At 34.6% G+C, this 19439-nt stretch overlaps 1 protein-coding gene across 1 annotated transcript in view; it reads left to right on the forward strand.

Annotated features, from left to right (window-relative positions):
- skap2 (src kinase associated phosphoprotein 2) overlaps window positions 1–19439 on the forward strand; it is a 138605-nt gene that overhangs the window by 113525 nt on the left and 5641 nt on the right. Inside the window, exon 11 of the mRNA XM_039737017.1 lies at window positions 13125–13237. Coding sequence (XP_039592951.1) covers window positions 13125–13237 — 113 coding nt within the window. The remainder of the gene's footprint in view (window positions 1–13124; window positions 13238–19439) is intronic.

The raw sequence follows: 19439 nt of genomic DNA on the forward strand, positions 1-19439 counted from the left end.
TTACATGTAATGTTACTGAGTTAATTAAAAATTGCCATGTATTAAGTGCATGTACAATATAATGTCTCACAGACTCAGTTGCTCATTACACTGGTCATAATATCTCTGAGAGAGAGAGCTAAGTGTTAGGGTATATTTGGCAGATGTCTTAGTGAGAGACTGCTCAATTTGCCAATGTTTCACAAGAAACAATAGCTAAGGCAATATTGCAGTTGCAGTAAGATAGACGAACATTGTCAACTCTGAACATTGATTGAAGATGTAAAGAAAAACTACATTTGCAAATCATTTTATTGTAAATGTCAGAATAAGGGGGTGTAAGAAGATGAATCAAGAAAAGTCAGTCAGGAACTGTGCAGAGGGCTTTGCAATGGTCAGTTGCCACACATAAATCTCTTTTTATTCCCAAAACCACTTTCATTTCTCTACTGAAAGAATATCTCAGCCATTTTTTTTTCACCAAACTATTGAATATATTTGTGTCCTATGCAAACTGACATCCACATGGTCATAACCATAACCATAATGCTAATTATGTACTGTAGTGTTGCCATCTTAGCAACTTGACATCAACTCAGCAGAATACATAAGCAAGAAATATTGCTTTCCACCAATATCTTGAAAATACCAAATGATAGAAATGCTTTTAAATGAATGAAGTTGCATCCCACCAATACAGTTGCAGGCATTAACAACATCTCTGCAAAGATACATTAAAGATGTTCTGGAGGCTTGTTGGGACCCAATACTATATTAAAATACTGTGCATAGATATTTCCTTTATTTTGTCAGTTACCCATATTTTATTGCATGCTCAGTCCATATTGCAAGAGCATGTAACCAGTTAAAATAAATTTAAAAAAATAAAGTAGCTCTGAGTAACAGCTGAAATTCAAATGTATTTAATGTAGTCATATTGATTTATATGAATTAAATATTCCTTTAAAAGTAAATTGTATCCAGTTTTTTTTGTAATTTCCATGATAAATTAATAAATAACTTATTTACAGAAATGGAACATCACACTTCAAAATCAAATTAATCAATAATTATCTGGTTTACTGGCATTAATTTTAAAAAAGAGAACACTAAGTCTTCTAAATGGTGTTAATCAGAAATGTTAAAAAGTGCATTTGAAGTTTGGAGACTTATAAATAGTATTTCACTGCTTTTCTCTATCTGACAGAAGGCATCAGTGAGAGAAAATAATCTATAATAGTACGCATTAAAAGTACAATATTTTGAATTTTGTTTTATTTTTGATTGAAGCAAAAAATCTTGAATACAAGAGAGAACGTTTTTAGAGATTAATTATTTGTATGACTTTCTTATCCAATATCCTTGAGTGTTTATCTATTATCTGTAATTTATATTACGTTTTACTATTTTATATATGATACAGCACTGTATATGTATAGTATTATACAGCTATGCATTAATATCAGTTATCAAAAAATATGTCAATTTAGTTTTGATTAGTACCAATGTTCATAATACGTTTTCCCCTCAAAATTATTAGGTTGATCAAAAACATAGCACTGTAGTTTCTCCCAATTTTTATTAGGATATAAATTGATTACTTTTATCCAAGCTTCCTAAATATTTTATACATTTATTGCACAATAATGTTATATCATCCAATATGTGATATATTATAAATTGGGTAAAACCAGAGAAAGGCAATTAATTCAGTGATGACAAATATCCTTTTAAAGTTTAAAGAAAAGTCTTTTCCATTCATCCACTTCTTTACATTATTAAAGCAGTTAATTAACATAATTGATAAAGCATCATTTGGTTTTATTAGTAAAAAGAACTGAGTGTCTTCAGTATATGAACTTAAGAACCCATGACCCAGTACTTTTGAAGATATTTAAAATTTACTGATTACAATTGCTTCAAGTCTGAACAATGACCTAATCTGCACAATTTGTCTTTACTTCTAACCTGCATCTTGATAAAAAAAGCAGTTATTTCAATAAACACATTTTCCATAAACACCATTTTAAAATACTGTAATTCCAAGGAATTAAGTGTGTATCTGAAGATGTTTATATTTAAAAATGACTTAAATAGGTACACCTGGTTTAAGGTCTGACCCAATTTCAAAATAGTTTTTTTTTTTTTTTTATTATTTTTGATGCTGATTATGAATAGGAGCAAAAGGTAATTTTTAAGATGCTCATTAACAAAAATATTCATTCTAATAAGACTACTTTAAGTTCCTCCTTATCCAGTACAGGATATAAGGAAGCCAGCAACACTCACAAGGCACAAACCAACAACTGAAAGGAAACCAGTCCATTGCAGGTCATGCAGAAACACACTCCTAAAAGCATATTTTTTAATATTACTTTTTAACTGGCATCTTGTCATTATTTCCTATTCATCAAGTTTCTTGAATGTTTCACTATGTTTTACTTCTGCCACTTCCTTTATGTATGCCTTTCCTTTATGTCTGCCTTTGAATCTGTATTGTGGTGTTTTGGACTTTCAAAGTAAAGATGCAGTGAGAACCATGAAGATTCAGCCTCTCCTGGCTCCCGTGATTATCAGAGGCGACTGTGTGCTGAGGGTACAGACCTATAAATACCTGGGAGTGCAGCTGGATGATATATTGGACTGGACTGCCAATACTGATTCCCCTTTGGATTAATAAAGTATCTATCTATCTGTCCATCTATCCATCTATATCATATATTCCAGATACTGAGCTTGTAGAAAGCCAGTAAAACTCACAAAAGCGTCTTCACAGGTGACCATCTCTTTTCCCTAATCAAAACACATTATGGCAAGTCACAATAGAATTGTTTGTTATAAATAATTAAGTAGAATGATCTTAAATCTGAACATAACATTGTTCAATTAAATGTTCCCACCAGTGGCTTATTTATAAGTCACAAGTCATTTTATAATTGTTCACATCTAAACCACATGTGATTGATGTCTTTCTTGGGTAGTCCTGAAACAGTACTGTTACAGTAATCTAGTCAAGTAAAAATACAAGTGTGAACTAATTTTTCAGCATCTTGTAAAGTTATAAGGGATCTAACCTATATTTATTAAGTGAAAAATGCTGTCCTGGTAATCTGATTAATATGCAATTTAAAATATAGGTCAGAGTCAATAATAACTAACCTAAATTCTTTACCTCCATCATGACTTTTAAACCTTATGGATCAAGTTTATTTCTAATACCGTCACTATATCCAAAAACTAAGATTTCTGTTTTCTCCTTATTTAGTTTGAGAAAATTACTACTCATCCATTCAGAAACATTGGGTCAGTGAATCAAGAGAATCAGGGTCATCAGACACTTGATAAACACAGCTGTGCGTCATCACATTGCTGTGGTAGCTTGTGTTATGCCTTGAGATAATCTGACCTAATGGAAGCATGTAGATCGAAAGAGCAGTGGACCCAGGACAGATCCTTGTGGAACACCATATAGAATATCATGTGTCTTAGAAGTATAATTGCCACAAAGAATTTACTACTAACAAAGAATTTTCTGCCTGTTGTGTAAAATCAAACCAATTTAAGACATTACCAGAGAGGCCCGCCCACTGACTAAGGTGGTTTATAAGAATATTGTGATCAATGTTATCAAATGCTGCATTCGGATCTAAGTGGATGAGAACAGATAAACGGTCTGTCTGCATTAACCTGCAGGTCATTTAATACTTTAACCAGTGCAGTTTCTATACTGTGTTTTGTTCTAAAACCTGACTGAAACTTGTCAAGAATAGTATGTTTATCCATCCATCCATCCATTTTCTAACCCGCTGAATCCGAATAGGGTCACGGGGGTCTGCTGGAGCCAATCCCAGCCAACACAGGGCACAAGGCAAGGCAGGAACCAATCCTGGGCAGGGTGCCAACCCACCGCAGTAGTATGTTTATTCAAGTGATAATTTAGGTGCGTAATGACTGCCTTTTGTAGAATTTTGCTAAAGAAAGGTAGATTAGAAATAGGTCTAAATTGAGAAAATGAGATTCATTTTCTTGAGAAGTGGTTTAACAACAGCAGTCTTAAGACAGTCTGGGAAGACCTTCATATCTAATGTTAAGTTTAGTATGTCAAGCACAAAATCAATTAGCACATTGGATACTTCTTTGAAAAAGCTTATTGGTATTGGGTCCAGGACGCAAGTTGAGGGTTTCAGTTGAAAAATGATCCTACATACAGTAGATCGGGTAAATCTATCCTGGTGTAAGAATTTATTTTGCTTAAAATGGAATACTGGGATTTAATAGGAACAACTTTGGGGGATGTACTAAATTATTTCTAATATCATTAATTTTGTGTTTATATAACAAAAGCCTCACAAGTTTCACTGATAGTTTTTTGGAGGCATTCCATTGAGTGACCTGGGTTTAGCAAACAATAGTAGGGAATAAAACTCTTGTACTACCAGCATTATTACGTATAATTTTAAAGAAGTAGCACCGCCTCTCAAGATGGACAATATTGTTATATTCTGTTATTTTAGCCTTCAGTATTTCATACTGAACTATCAATTTGGTTTTTCTCTATTTACACTCAGCTTTCCGCATGTTTTCTTTAAATCAGACACTCTTTGAGTCTTACAAGGTATAATAGTGCTGGAGGATTTCTTAACTATGTTTTCAGGAGTGATTATGTCAGCGGAAGCTCTTATTTTAGTATAAAAATTTTCTACCGTAATATTTACATTATTGTCGCTATTGTAGAAATCCAGTTTGTCCCCCCTTTATGTGTGGGCTGGCTAACGTGTTAAAAGAGTGCAGGAGGTTCATGAATTCTTTTGCTTTCGGGTCACACTGTTTATCTATACTAATAAAAGGCAAAGCCCTCACTCACTCACTCACTCATCACTAATTCTCCAACTTCCCATGTAGGTAGAAAGCTGAAATTGGGCAGGCTTATTCCTTACAGCTTACTTACAAAAGTTAAGCAGGTTTCATTTCGAAATTCTACACGTAACGGTCATAACAGTCAATAACGGTCGACAACATCCGCCATGTTGAACTTTCTTATTTATGACCCCATCTTCACCAAATTTGGTAGGCGGCTTCCCTGCGCTAAACAAAACCGATGTACGTACTTATTTCGGTGGTATGACGCCACTGTCGGCCGCCATATTTAATTTTCCAAACGTCACTAATTCTCCAACTTCCCGTGTAGGTAGAAGGCTGAAATTTGGCAGGCCCATTCCTTACAGCTTACTTACAAAAGTTAAGCAGGTTTCATTTCGAAATTCTATGCGTAATGGTCATAACGGTCAACAATGTCCGCCATATTGAACTTTCTTATTCATTGCCCCATCTTCACGAAATTTGGTAGGCGGCTTCCTTGCACTAACCGAAACCAATGTACATACTTATTTCGGTGGTATGATGCCACTGTCAGCCGCCATATTGAACTTTCCAACGTCACTAATTCTCCAACTTCCCGTGTAGGTAGAAGGCTGAAATTTGGTACTTATTTCGGTGGTATGATGCTGCTGTCGGCCGCCATATTGAACTTTTAACGGAAACCGATGTCTGTACTTATTTCGTTGGTATGACACCACTGTCGGCCGCCATATTGAACTTTCCAATGTCACTAATTCTCCAACTTCCCGTGTAGGTAGAAGGTTGAAATTTGGCAGGCTCATTCCTTACAGCTTACTTACAAAAGTTAAGCAGGTTTCATTTCGAAATTCTACGCCTAATGGTCATAACGGTCAACAACGTCCGCCATGTTGAACTTTCTTATTTATGGCCCCATCTTCTCGAAATTTGGTAGGCGGCTTCCCTGCACTAACCGAAACCAATGTATGCATACTTATTTCGGTGGTATGATGCCACTGTCGGCCGCCATATTGAACTTTTCAACAGTCTTTGTTACTTATGGGCCCATCTTCAAGAAATTTGGTACATGGGTTCCCAACGCTAACTGAATCCTACTCACATACATATATACGTCCATAGCCTGCACCTCGGTCACCGTGTGAGGTGGCGTTGGGTCCCCCATCCCAACCCCTCCCACATTGTTGGCTGCCTGCCTATATAAGACCGTCCGTCACTCCGGTCTCTACATTCCCTTCCTTGCTTCGCCACGGATTCATGTCTCCCTACTGATAACTACAGCCTTTTTGTTTAATCCACGGCTTCTCGGCTGTTTTATTGTTTGTTTATTACAATTATAGTTATTGTATAGGTATTTTAGACTTACTTTACATTGCTCAGGTACCCATTTCCTTTATCATTCCAACCCCATTACCATGTCTATTGAGGTGATCACTATCGATCAAAGAACTGTCACTTACCGAGTGGTTTCCATACCCGGAGATACTGTACCACCTACCTTTTCCATTCTCTTTGTTACATATTTCGCGGCCATATCAGGCTCACTCTTGATATCCGGAGGAACATTGTGTCTTATGTATTGAATGACTGGGACAGGTTCAAGGTGTGGACTGATGACGTACAGGAGATAATTAGACTACACAGGAGCACTAGAAGAGTGAAATGCTTAAGCCCTTCACCTATTGTTCTGAATGTGAGTTGATGGCTGCAGCTGAATTGTTCAGTTGTCGCTTTCAAGTGTACCGAAATGGCCAAATATTTTACTCCTTTCGACAACCGCCAATGCCTCTTAAACATCTTAGATTTACAGGTGACGATTTCAATAGTGGACACTTTGATGTTTATGAATGTTTAAACTCTTAAAAGCTGGATGTGATTTTATCGATGAAACCGGTTGTGTGCTTACAACGCTTGACAGATGCCGAATGTCACTTCAACACAACAAATCCTGCAAATACTGTCGTAATTGAAACAAACCATGAAACTCAAACCGATTATGACAGCAGCAATCCAAGCTGTGAGATTTGAGACAAGATTACTGTTCACATAGCCAACTGTAAGTTACATGCTCAAGAGTAAGCTCAGCGCACAGCTTGGTCATGTTACAACCAGAGGGCCGAACTGACAACATGGTATACAAAGAGATCCTTAACAAATAATTATTGGCATATCTTCCCTCAGTTTAAAAAGGTTTAATTTTTTTTCTTAATAAAAATTTTAATGCAGTACTTCGCCGCTGCGAAGCGCGGGTATTTTGCTAGTCAGTATTAAAATGAAAGTTGCCAAACAATTAGGAACCTGTAATTGTTAGTGTAATTAACACTAAGCCAGAGAATAAGTTAATGAAAGACCCATTATACAGGATGAGCCAAAATGAAGTACCACATTTCTCAGGTTATTGCCCAATGTAGAGGCAGCCGAGTGGGATGGGTGTCTTTTGATAGGCAATCCCTTGTAATTTTCAGTCGGCAACATGCCTTGGTCCGGTGTGCACTATGCTTTCGCTATCGAAGTGTTCTTCAAAAATTACAAATCCATCATCTCTACGCACGCGCCTTCTGAACGCACTTCATCATTCCTCCTAATGGTGATGTCCCAAATCGAAAAAACAGTTCTTCAGTGGGTGGCTAAATTTAAAAAATATGCAAGCTTTAAGGGTATCAGTTTTGCAGTCCCCTAGTCGTTCAGCACACAAACATGCTTCTGCTTTAGGTGTTTCCAACAAGTCTTTGAGGAGGATTTTGCATGAGGACCTTAATTTCCATCCATACAAAATGATGGTAATACCTGAGCTCACTAAGAGAGACTGGAAGAGCCGTAGAGAGATGTGAGCGAACATTCTGCAAACCATTCATCGAGATGTCATCATCATGTGAAGTTTCCATTTGAATGGTTGCGTAAATTAGCAAAACTTTTACTGGAGGGCTGAAACCAACCCTCGTTAACTTCATCAGAGACCCCTGCACAGTGAGCGTGTTACAATTTGGTGTGCTGTTGCAGAATCTGGCATTGTGGGCCCTTAATTTCTGGGGAAGTTGGGGGCAAAGGTCACTGTCAGTTCTGAGGGCCTCAACTGGTAGAAATGGATGTGGTGGATGTCTTGTTTCAACAGGATGGAGCAATAGCTCATACACCGTGGAGATCCATGCAGGAGATTGTTTCCAGGGAAGCTGATCTTCCTGTGCCGCAATGTCGGATGGCCTTCACATTCACCTGATCTCACTTCTTGCGATTTCTTCTTGTGAGGCTATCTCAAGTTGAAGGTATACACACCGACCTCAAAACCTTAAAGCATTCAAGAATGCTATTCGCCATGAAATTTTCACTGTTCCCCTTGAAATGGCCAAATGAGTCATGCGAGTGTTCAGAAATTGTCTCAAAGAGTGTATCGCTAATGATGGCCACCACCTTGAAGACATCGTTTTTAAAACAAAGTGACAAAAATCTATTTTGTATATCCTTTCTTGTGTCATAATGAAATTTATTTTATCTTGTAGTGTTTTTGTAAAATACACATTTGAAACGTGGTACTTCTTTTTGGCTCATCTGTATTTAGGAGGTTTGTACACAGACAATACTAGAGACTGGGAAACTCCTTGAATTACAATGGCAACATACTCAAAAGACACGAATGTACCAAATTCGACATCTTTACATTGTAACTAGCTTGAGTAAATTCTTGCTAAGCCATAATTCGAAGGTGCAGATTCAAATAAGATAGCCACACCATCAGGGATGAGCCACATTTCACTTAATGTAAGAAAGTTGATTTTCCTGTCACTAACAAGATCTTTGATGTAAAACATCTTTTTTGTTAATGCTCTATCATTTAATAAGGCCATATTTAAGTTCTCAAAAGAACAATGCTGAATTGGTGGAGTGTTATGCCTGCTCAATAGGGTAATTAAGTTATTTTTGTAAGTGCCGCTTTATGCAGATTTTTTATTTAATCTATAATCTGTTATAGTTTTAATACAGTGCACATCTAAAGGTGAAATGATAATTAAATTATTTGCATTTATGCCACATTGTCTAAGTTTTTTGCTTAGACTCAGGTTGGTTATTATAGTGTTAATGCAGTGCACATTTGAGGATGAGCTTGTTACAGAGTTATCATTAAGGAAAGAATCTGGTTTAGAATTACCTTACAGGTGTTTTCAGAGAGGACCTGGGTGCCAAATCTATTAGGATGTAGACCATCTCGCCTGAAGAAATTCTGCATGTTCCAGAAGAGATCCCAGTTTTCCATGAACCTGATGTTTTGTCCCTCGCAGAAGCCTTTCAACCAGTTGTTTAATGCCAGCAGAAAACTGTAATATTCATTAGATCTTCTAGCCAGAGGTAAAGGACCTGAAATTGAGATTCTCACAGCCGGGTTCCTCTCTTTCATGGCATTGATGTGGTATGAAATTCACTTTAAGAACGTCAGACTGTTGGTATCACGCATCATTTACTGTGGCATGTATTGCCATGGTCCCTGCTACCCTGTCCTTGTGCCTCTCGATGACTGTCAGTGCTCTTCCCGTAGAAATCAAACATATTGCTTGGTAGCCTGTGACAATTTTAGTCAATTAAACAAATCACAGAAATCAGCTAAACAGCCAAGATTCAGCTGAGAGAAGACTGAGATACATCAGACTTGTCTAAAAGTTCTCTCTGCAAGGTTCCTGTTTCAAGAAACCCAAGCAAAGGCATAACTTGCACCTCCGCTAATTGTAGTAGAACTATCAGTTTCAGGACACAGCTACTTGGGAGTATTCTAGAGAAACAGTACATGAGCCAATCATTATCATGAGCAGAAAAGTCTAATTGACCTCTGAAATCACACAATTGATGAAATCCTCTGGAAGAGCAAACAGGTTTATTACTCTTCAAAAGTTTCTGTCCATATGTATATCGATTTAGCTTAATGCTAACTGTGCATTGCTGTTCATCTGGCCTATATCAATATGTAAACATCATTCTCATTGTTCTGTTCCAATATTTTTTAAGTCGTAGAATGAATGTAACCTAAAATAGATACATTTTATATATATTATCTTGTTAAAGCATAATTATAATGGAACTGAATCAGTGTTTAGTGCTAATGCTTTCTGGATCTAGTGCCCTAGACATGAATGTTGTGTCCAGGTATTGTTTACGTGGAGCTTGCATGTAAGGTAGCATAACAGGTGAATCTAAATGGTCCTTTGTGGATAGTTTATGAATGAGCCCTGCATGGGGCCGCTGTCCAGTCTAAGGCCGTTTTTTGCGTCATGCCTATTGCTGTTTGGATAGACTCTGTCCCACCATGATCCTGAATTGCATTAGGTGGGTTTGAAAATGTCATGCATGTTTTTGTATTCAAGAGCATTATTGTGATGCTTCACTTTAAGAACCCTGATTGTTGAAAATGTGTCATTTGTGCCAATAAGCTAAGTCAAGGTAAGCAAAGTTGTCTGTGTAATGTTCTAGATATTCTCCTTTCAGGAAGTCTTCATAACTTCATGCCTGGATTTTCATTGCTGTAAATTTGACATAGCAGACTATGGAATATAGTAATATATATTAATAGCAACTTTATTTTCAAAATCAAGATATTTGCCAGTTAGTGCTAATTACTTATTTTCAACATCAAATTTAAGTGTTTGTCACATGCACACAGAACAATGAAAGTGTTTCACATCTGTGCAACACATTGTCATATCCTAGTTCCATCTAGCTCTCACTGAAACCCATCTTTCTGTGGATAAATTGCTGTTAGGTTTGACAAATCACTGATTTTTTGGTAATGGAGGGACTGATCCTAAATTTAAATAGCCTAATGATGAACACAAACAGTCCAATTTAATATATAGATTGTCCCAAAGCTGTCTAGATTCTTGTCCATCCTCATTCTTGTGTGCCTTTCCCCACTGCTCAAAATGTATTAGAAAAATATGGTTCTGTATTGAGAGGAGGTAAGTTAAATTTAATAATGTGAAATTTGGTTACACAGAAACTTTAATGAGTACATCATTCAATAACAGGATTCTTAGCTTAAAAGCAGAATTTTTGAAAATGCTACACTGCCTTAGATTCCTCTGACGCAACTGATGACTTTTGAAATTACCTCACACATTTAATGAGCAATCTATTATGGTAATCTACACTATATTGCTGTTGTACATAGCCTGGACTTGCGAAACTTGCAAAATGAATCCTGTCACCCATCAAATCATTTAGTCATCAGTTAGAAAAAGAATGTTGTGTGTTGTTAAAAACTGAAACTAACAAACTGAATTATTAGAACCTTCTTTAGAATATATAAGACATTTATCAATTGTGTCCTGAACCTACATATATATATGTATTTATATTAGAGTAAGCTGACATCAGATTTGAGCAAAATGATGTGTGTTTTGTGAAAATTAAAAAAACAAAAAATATTTGAATAAAGAAAGTAAATTCAAATCTTTCTACTGTATTTTGATATCTTGATGCTCAGAAGCCTATAACCAGGATTAATCAGCTATATAATCACATTTAAGTTTGTTTCACTGTGGTGCCAATAACTTGAAGATACATTCTAAGCTGTAGTTTGAAATTAATGATGAAAGCAATGATTATACATACAGCTAGTGGCAACAGCAGTAAGTTACAAAAGCCACACATGCATTTGATTCTTAAAGATAAAAATATGAAGATACAGTTTGCAATGCCTTACTGCATTATGCATAGTAAAAGCATTAAGGGAAACAGATGCATGGGTTAATGATTTTATTCAGTTTCATTGTAATCTTTTTTTTCTTTTTCCTTCATGTTATTGTATATATTATGGACGAAGTATTGTTTTCAAGAAACAATCCACTTTAGTTTTTAACTAAAAAACACATTTTCATATTTCCATAAAATCTGAAGTATTTTTTTACAAATTTGCATGTCCTTTCTATGATAAAAATTTTGTGGACACTATAAATTGAGATTGAATGGACCGATTCTTGTGAAATTTTGTGGATACCTTATACTAGTTAGCCTTAAGAGATGATTATATTTTGAGTGTATTCCAACTATTCATCTTTGAACTTTTAAAGTTCAAAATGTTTAAAGTTGACTCTAGCAACAGCCAAACCATTGCTCATAAGTTTATAAAATTTGGCATATTTGGACTTTTCAAGTATGAAGCTTGAGCTTTGAGCTGTTAAATCTCAAATGTTTTAAAAGCAGTAGCCATATCAGCTGTTTGTTTATGGCTGGTGCTTAAAACTTTTTTATTTGAAAAGGTTTTCTTACTTTGAGCTTTGAACAGGGCACCTTTAGTTTACGAGCTGGAGGTCCTTCTCCAAGATTAGGCTCTGCACCTTCTCCTGTACTTTTTACCATTTCAAATGAAACAATCCATGAGTAAAGTTATCAAATACATGTAGTTACAGGTTAATTGATTCATTAATTAATTGCATCAATTTAAGCCAAGCATTGTGAGTACAAATATTTCATACTTTTAATTGCATAACAAAAATGTGATTTTTTTTAAAATTAAATAAATTTGTCTTTAAAGAAGAATAAAATCTGTACAATAAACTGTTATATACTTTATACTGTACTGGCAACTAGCCACAAATCCGATTTTTTTTTTTTCATGTTTTCTTCAATTAAGTATAATTTTAGCTTTTATCCTTTTGGTTTAATATATATTTGAATTTCACTTATCTGGTGTGCTTTACTGCCTGCTCCTGGCAAACATTGAACACTCACCTGAATTGCTTAATTTCATTCAATTAATGCACATGTTCAGACTCACCAAAATTTAAAAAAAATTAACTTCTAGTACTTTGGTTGATATAGAGTGCACATTGTGATTGATGTATTAAAATGTTTTGCTTGGATAAGGAAGAAGCCCATTGTAAATTGGTAGTAGCAAGAAACAAAATATGCATTTAGTAGATCCACATATTGCTATATACTAGTAGAAAAAAAACCTGAAGGTAGTATTCTAATATTTACTATTGATACTTACATATTATTTCAAGTAATGAGAAGCATGTGCTTGCTGTAACAACCAGCAAAAATCTTGTTTTAAAAAATGCCTGAATATAGGCAGTTGTTTATAATCATTTGTTTACTTGTTGGATTAGTTTTTTGTCATACATTAGATTCAAAATAAATATGTCTGGGAATAGTAGTGTGCCAACGTTTTTGTTTGTTTATGTAGTCTTGCTTATGTCACACCAGTACAGCAGTTCTTTGCTGTTAATAAAAGAATCCATTCCTTTTTATTTGCTTGCAAGCATATAGTAGTTTTCACACTATCATATACATTATTTTCTCTTTAGCAAATAAAGCCACGGACTATAGCAATTACTACCAAGGACTGTGGGACTGTATGGGAGATCATCCTGATGAACTATCTTTCAAACGAGGAGATTCTATTTACATCCTTAGTAAGGTAAGGAAATTCATTTTAATCTATTATTATAAATAAAGTCCAATTCAGTTTTTTATTAGCTTGTTTTTTTTTTTAAATAGGCCTGAAATTATTGTGAAATTATTGCAGAGGGGGTTATACTTAAGTTATTTCCTGTAACCTGTTATGGGCATTTTTTGCAGGATATTTCTCTTCTATTTTCATAAGCTTTGTGCAGGAAGTAGGTAACAGGGTCCTGGAAATGTTTTCTTTTTATCACTAAAGGAAAATCAGTGCAGAGTGATATGTTAAATTTACTTTGGGCAATGTCAATTATTGTTTAATACATTTAACTTTTTATTCATTTTAATTTTAGCAACCTGCTACTCTTAATTTTTTTTTTCTTTCAAATCAAATATACAATAAGGCATTATTTGCTAAGATGACGTGACTGAAGAGTCTTAAACTATTGTGGTATATAAAAAAATATCACTGTCTTTCATTACACACTGAAAAAGTGACATTTTTTAATTAGTAATACCTCACAATTAACATTATTCTGCTTTTTTGTTGTTACAGTCCACAACACTGAAAAATTAATTTTACAGATACAAATGCATAAATATTTAGACAAGTATTTGAATTAAATATTAATACATAAACTGGAATGCTTTCATTAAAAGCAAACAAAACCAAAATTTCACTTTGCTTTAAAATTAAGACTCTGCTATCAATATTTTAAACTGTGTTGTGACATGTAGTTTTTGAAATTGTTACTTGTAATTGTTACATCTTAATTACAGTGCTTATAATTTTTTTCCCCAAAGATATTCCAATCACAGCAATAAAAGTGAAACAATTGTGCATTATGGTATCTTAGAAAATGAGTTTAGAGTCTAGCACTGCAAAACTGTCCCTCAATCATGGTTTTGCAATGAACTCTTCACCTCTAGTTCAATCTGCTGCACAGTCATTGCATCACATTATCGCTGTGGGACATAGGCAATATAGGAAAATGCATCAGCACGCTGCCTTCTCCTCTGTTTTTCTTTCTTTTCTTGCATTCAAGTCTGCCATCTAGTGACTATGGGAGAACTTTTTTTTTCTCGTTAGAGTTTTTTTTGGGTTTGTTATTATGACAAACTTCTCATATTTATTGCCCTTTACATATTAACAGATTAAAATGTGCTTGAAAATATTTTCAACTTTCATTATTCAAATATGACCATAAATGTGTTAACAGATTTTCTTTTGAATTAATATAATTTAATGAGCAGCCATGTGAAAGCTCACATGTTTTTCATTTATGTTGAATTTCCTGGCTTAAACCCTTGCTAAGCCAGAAAGTACAGATAGACTTGAATGGTACAAAATTATAGAAACCTCAAGGGTGTTTTGCTTACTTTTATTTCGCTTTGTTGGGGTTGTTCCTTCCTACAGTATAATTTGTTTATTTATTTTTTTAAATCTTAGATATATCAGCAATGTTAATTTTTATATTAATTTTGAGGACCTATGAATATTAATGTTAATACGTCAAATTCCAATTGTGAAACTGTAAACTTGTTATATGTAAATGTTATCTACTATATAGATACTATTAGACAGATCTGCTATATAGTGTATTTAAGTACATTGATGTACATTATAGTTTAACTATGTAAATATTTTCACTTGTATACAGTCATTCCTAAAATTGTTTTCTAACCTTCAGTATTATATTGAAATAGAATGTGTAGTTGTAACTGAAAGTCCAGTTCAAAGCAGTTACTAGGGCAGTTTGGTAATCCATTCTGTATGTTCTGTACCTTAGGTCTTTTCTTGAAGCCAGTAACATTTCCATTCACAAAATATGTTGTTTTTGTTTTTCTAATAATTTTGGCTGCTAAGATTATAATAAAATAAAGTTGACCAACCCAGTTTTTGCAGATTACTTTTACCAATAAGCAAATGTTATTTAAGCATAAGTCCTGTAGATGAGCTGTTTATTTCAACTGTGTTTCTCTGGTAGTGTTTTATTTTTACCCTCTGTCCATGTGCTCTTAGTAAATCTATTGAATGTTCAAGTATTTTGTAAAATTAATGAATGACCATGGATGTGAACAGTAGAAAGAATAGCACCAATAGAACAGATGTAAAACTCAAAACAATGACATATTAAACTAGCTATACATTTAAAACATACTATGTATTTATTTGAAATCAAATATTTATTACACATATGAATATATTTCTTATGAAGATATTATGACAATTTCAGTGATTACTGATTACTCTTAAGAATGTTCATTAGTAAATACTGGCTTAAATAAACAGAAAACCTGGAAAGCAGAATGAAAATCATGATGGTTATTGTGATAAAATTATAAACACCTAGATTAAAAAAACCCACCAAATTATCGCCATGTTATATACTACGAATATTTTAACAAATAATTTACCAAACCCATTTTTGTAATTGTTAGGTTAATACTAATACAGAAAAACTGGAAAAACAGCTTGCTTAATTAAAGATAGGGCTCCAATTAAAAGCAGAAGTTGGTATGAAAAGGTGACACCAGAGTTCCCCCCAGGGCTGAACTGCTTTAGGTGATTGCTTCATGTATAGTAAAATTTCCAGTATAGAGTAAAAGCAAACTGCTAACAATATGCTGATCTTCTGCCAGTGATTTTGTTCTGGTTTTTACCAATGAATTCAGTATGATAATTGTTCATATCTCCTAAAGTGATTTGGCAGTGCAGAATTTAAATATGTTATGGTGTCTTCTGTTTAAAGTCTACATTTTTGCAAAATGAAGTCCATGTTCTTCTTTCAGTCCAAAAATACTCAATCAGTTCAAAGATCTCCTTGAAATGCCCATTGTGACTCTATGTGCTTCGTAATGGACACATATGTGTTCAGATAATGTTCCTGCATTTACTCTTTGTTTCTGAATTCTGAATTTTTCAACAAAAATAATTAACTTGAGTTAATATGGACTGAGTAGATAATCTATTTTGTCTAACAAATCATACAGATTTTTCAGTGTGCATTGTTTTTTATTACTTACCCAAAAAGGAATGTTACTGCATGTACATTTTAGTATTACATATAATCCTTAAATGTTGTATGGGTCAGTATATGTGGCGGAGGAAAAAAAACATTTTGGCACCTTAAATGAACTTCGTAATATACAAAAAGAAATACAGCCCACTACACTGACCTGTCATACTAAACTGTGTAAAATCTCCTCAGGATCTGCTTGAACTGTGTCTGCTTCTGAAAAACTCCTGCACATGGCTCTCAGGTCACAGTCTTCAGTGTAGAACTTAGTCCCTTTTCTACTTTGAGGACAGATTCTATATCTTACTTCCCAGTGTTTTTCCTATCATTCAATTCAATTCAGTTTATTTTTGTATGGTACTCTTTATTGAGTAAAGGGTTATCAGTCCTTGATTAGTGAACAAGTAGTATCATGATCATAGAACACTGTATTTTTGTTTACTGTTTGAAAGTTACCCCATAAATTGTTTTGATTAATTTTGTGTTACGTTCTTGCTTTGTATTAAAATCTCTGCATAGTCAACCCTTTAATTACACAGCTTGTCTTGAAAATAATCTGTAGTTTTCCTACAGAGAATCTGACAATCTAAAGAAATTAAATCAGATTGATTTGTGTTATTAAATTGGTCCAGCATGGTTGAGCTTGGATCTATGTGTGCATGATTTCTCAGGTGAAAGTCATCCAGCATTGGTTCCTATTGTGACCTATCCAGAAAGTAACATAACAGTGATTCGAGTGTCTGTTTGGTGAAGTAATATAAAAATTCAGTAAAATCATTAGACCCCCACATGTTAAACTGAAAACTAAATAGTTCAATGGAAGACAAATGCATGATATATCTAGATGATTCACAAGAAATGTAAAATGTCATTCCATAAACTTTGAGTACCATTTCTACTTGCTGCTCTTCCTGATGGGAATTGGTGCACACATCTGGCCACATTAATTTATTTGGAGTTGTAGTGTTTGCATGTGGATATTTTATCCTTAACACATCAGTAAACTGCAATGAGTAATGTGTGTGTTATCTGTGTAATTGGTGTGTTCATCAGTGTTGTGTATGCACCCATTAAATGTATATATGCATCTTTACAGTTGATGTTTTTGTAAAATTTAATTTCCAGGTACTATCTACTTGTATGTTACAAACCAAAAGCAAGGTAACTATGTATATGAGGAAATGTGAAAAATTAACATATAAGTGTTGAAGACAGGTTACACATCTAAAATTCTAGCAAAAGAACCATATGTCTAGCTTACTTGAAAAGGTGCTAAAGAAGTAGTATGTTTTCTACGATATTTATTTTAGGAGCATCTATAGTTTCACTAACAGCTATCCAGTATTCAAATGTAATATATAGCATAGTAATATAATTCATGATATAACCATTTTATTGACTTGCTCAGCAGATTCAGAACTATCTAATTTAAAAAAGGCAGCATGAAGCAGAAAGTGAACATCACTAACTCAGAATTTATTGTTACAATGATTACTCTTGAAGCTCTACTATTCACTAAAACATTTAGAAACTTTGCTCTGACTTTTCTTGCTGTTAAAAGAAGCATCAAATCTAGCAGTCAGTTACACATACCCTTGGCATTTAATTTGTCTGTACAAGTAACTTTCTCTATACCAGTAAGTGTTAATCTCAGAGTTGTTTGTGTGGCGCATTTCCAGGTTAAATTAATTTGAGCTCTTAATTTCTTATTGTAGGTACTTTAAACTCACATAAGAACATAGCATTCTACTTAATCTAATTCAGAACTGCAGTGGGGTTTGCATTATCCTGTGACTGCTGATCACAAGCCAAGAATAGTCAGTTACAGAGGTCACTCATGCAAACACCCACACTCATACTCACTTGTGGTCAACTGAAAATCAGCAATTCACCTAACATACATGTTTTTAGGATGTGTGTAGAAAACTGAGATACTCGGAGGTAAACCTAGGAAGGTAGGCTGTCAGTAATAAGGTGGGCTGTCAGTAATAAGGTGAATGCACAAATTCTTCAAAGATGGCTATCAGGTGCACAGTTTGAACCCAAAATACTAGATCCTTGAAAAAGCAATGCCAAATTCCAGGGCACCATGCCACCCCTTCTTAAACTGCCCTAAGGAAATTCAGGAAGTATCCAGAGTGCTTGTTTAATTGTAATTGTAATGTGACATTCTGAAAAAGACACTTTAGCATTCTTTGATAATACATTGAAGGCATTGAAAACTTTATATTGCAAATGTGGACATATTAAATATCTAATTTAGTTGTCTTTTGGATTGTGCACATATGTTCCAGGGTAATCTTACCCGCCTTCCTGCAAGCATTCATCCTCTCTCCAGTACACTCTACTTTCTGATGTCATACTGAGATTCCTATATAAGGAAATGTTTGTTTGCATCCATGGGTCTTTCATATGATCAGACTTGTAGCATACTTTGCAGGATGGGCTTTAATTGCAATGCTTTTTAAATTAAATTATGTATTTGCTATTTAACAATTTAAGTTAATTAACTGACAATAAACTTTTGTTAATGTTCAGTATTTAGTGTTGTTGGCTCATTCCTGAAAGTACTAGGCTCAATCCCATCCTGGGCATGCCTTATATGAGTTTTTCTCCATGTGCTCCATTTTTTCCTCATATATACTAAAGATGTCAAAGTATAAATGCATATGGTTGTGTTTTTGATTGTGTATATATATTCCAAAGAAAAAAAATATATATTCAGTCACAGAATATGTAATGAGAGTAATTTGATACATAATGTGTACTTGTCACCTTAATGGTCAGAAATAAAGCGGTTTGTTTGTTAATCATTTGTTAAATGGTACGACTCCAACCACCTACACCTGAATACCAGCAAAGCCAAGGAGCTGGTGGTGGATTTTAAGAGGCCCAGGCCCCTCCTGGACCCCGTGATCATCAGAGGTGACTGTGTACAGAGGGTACAGACCTATAAATACCTGGAGTGCAGCTGGATGATAAACTGGACTGGACTGCCAATACTGATACTCTGTACAAGACAGGACAGAGCTGACTATACTTCCTTAGAAGGCTGGTGTCCTTCAACATCTGCAATAAGATGCTGCAGATTTTCTATCAGACAGTTGTGGCGATTGCCCTCTTCTACGCGATGGTGTGCTAGAGAGGCAGCATAAAGAAGAGGGATGCCTCACACCTGGACAAACTGGTGAGGAAGGCAGG

Source organism: Polypterus senegalus, chromosome 15 (assembly GCF_016835505.1).
Source record: "Polypterus senegalus isolate Bchr_013 chromosome 15, ASM1683550v1, whole genome shotgun sequence".
In the NCBI taxonomy this organism is placed as follows: Eukaryota; Metazoa; Chordata; class Cladistia; order Polypteriformes; family Polypteridae; genus Polypterus; species Polypterus senegalus.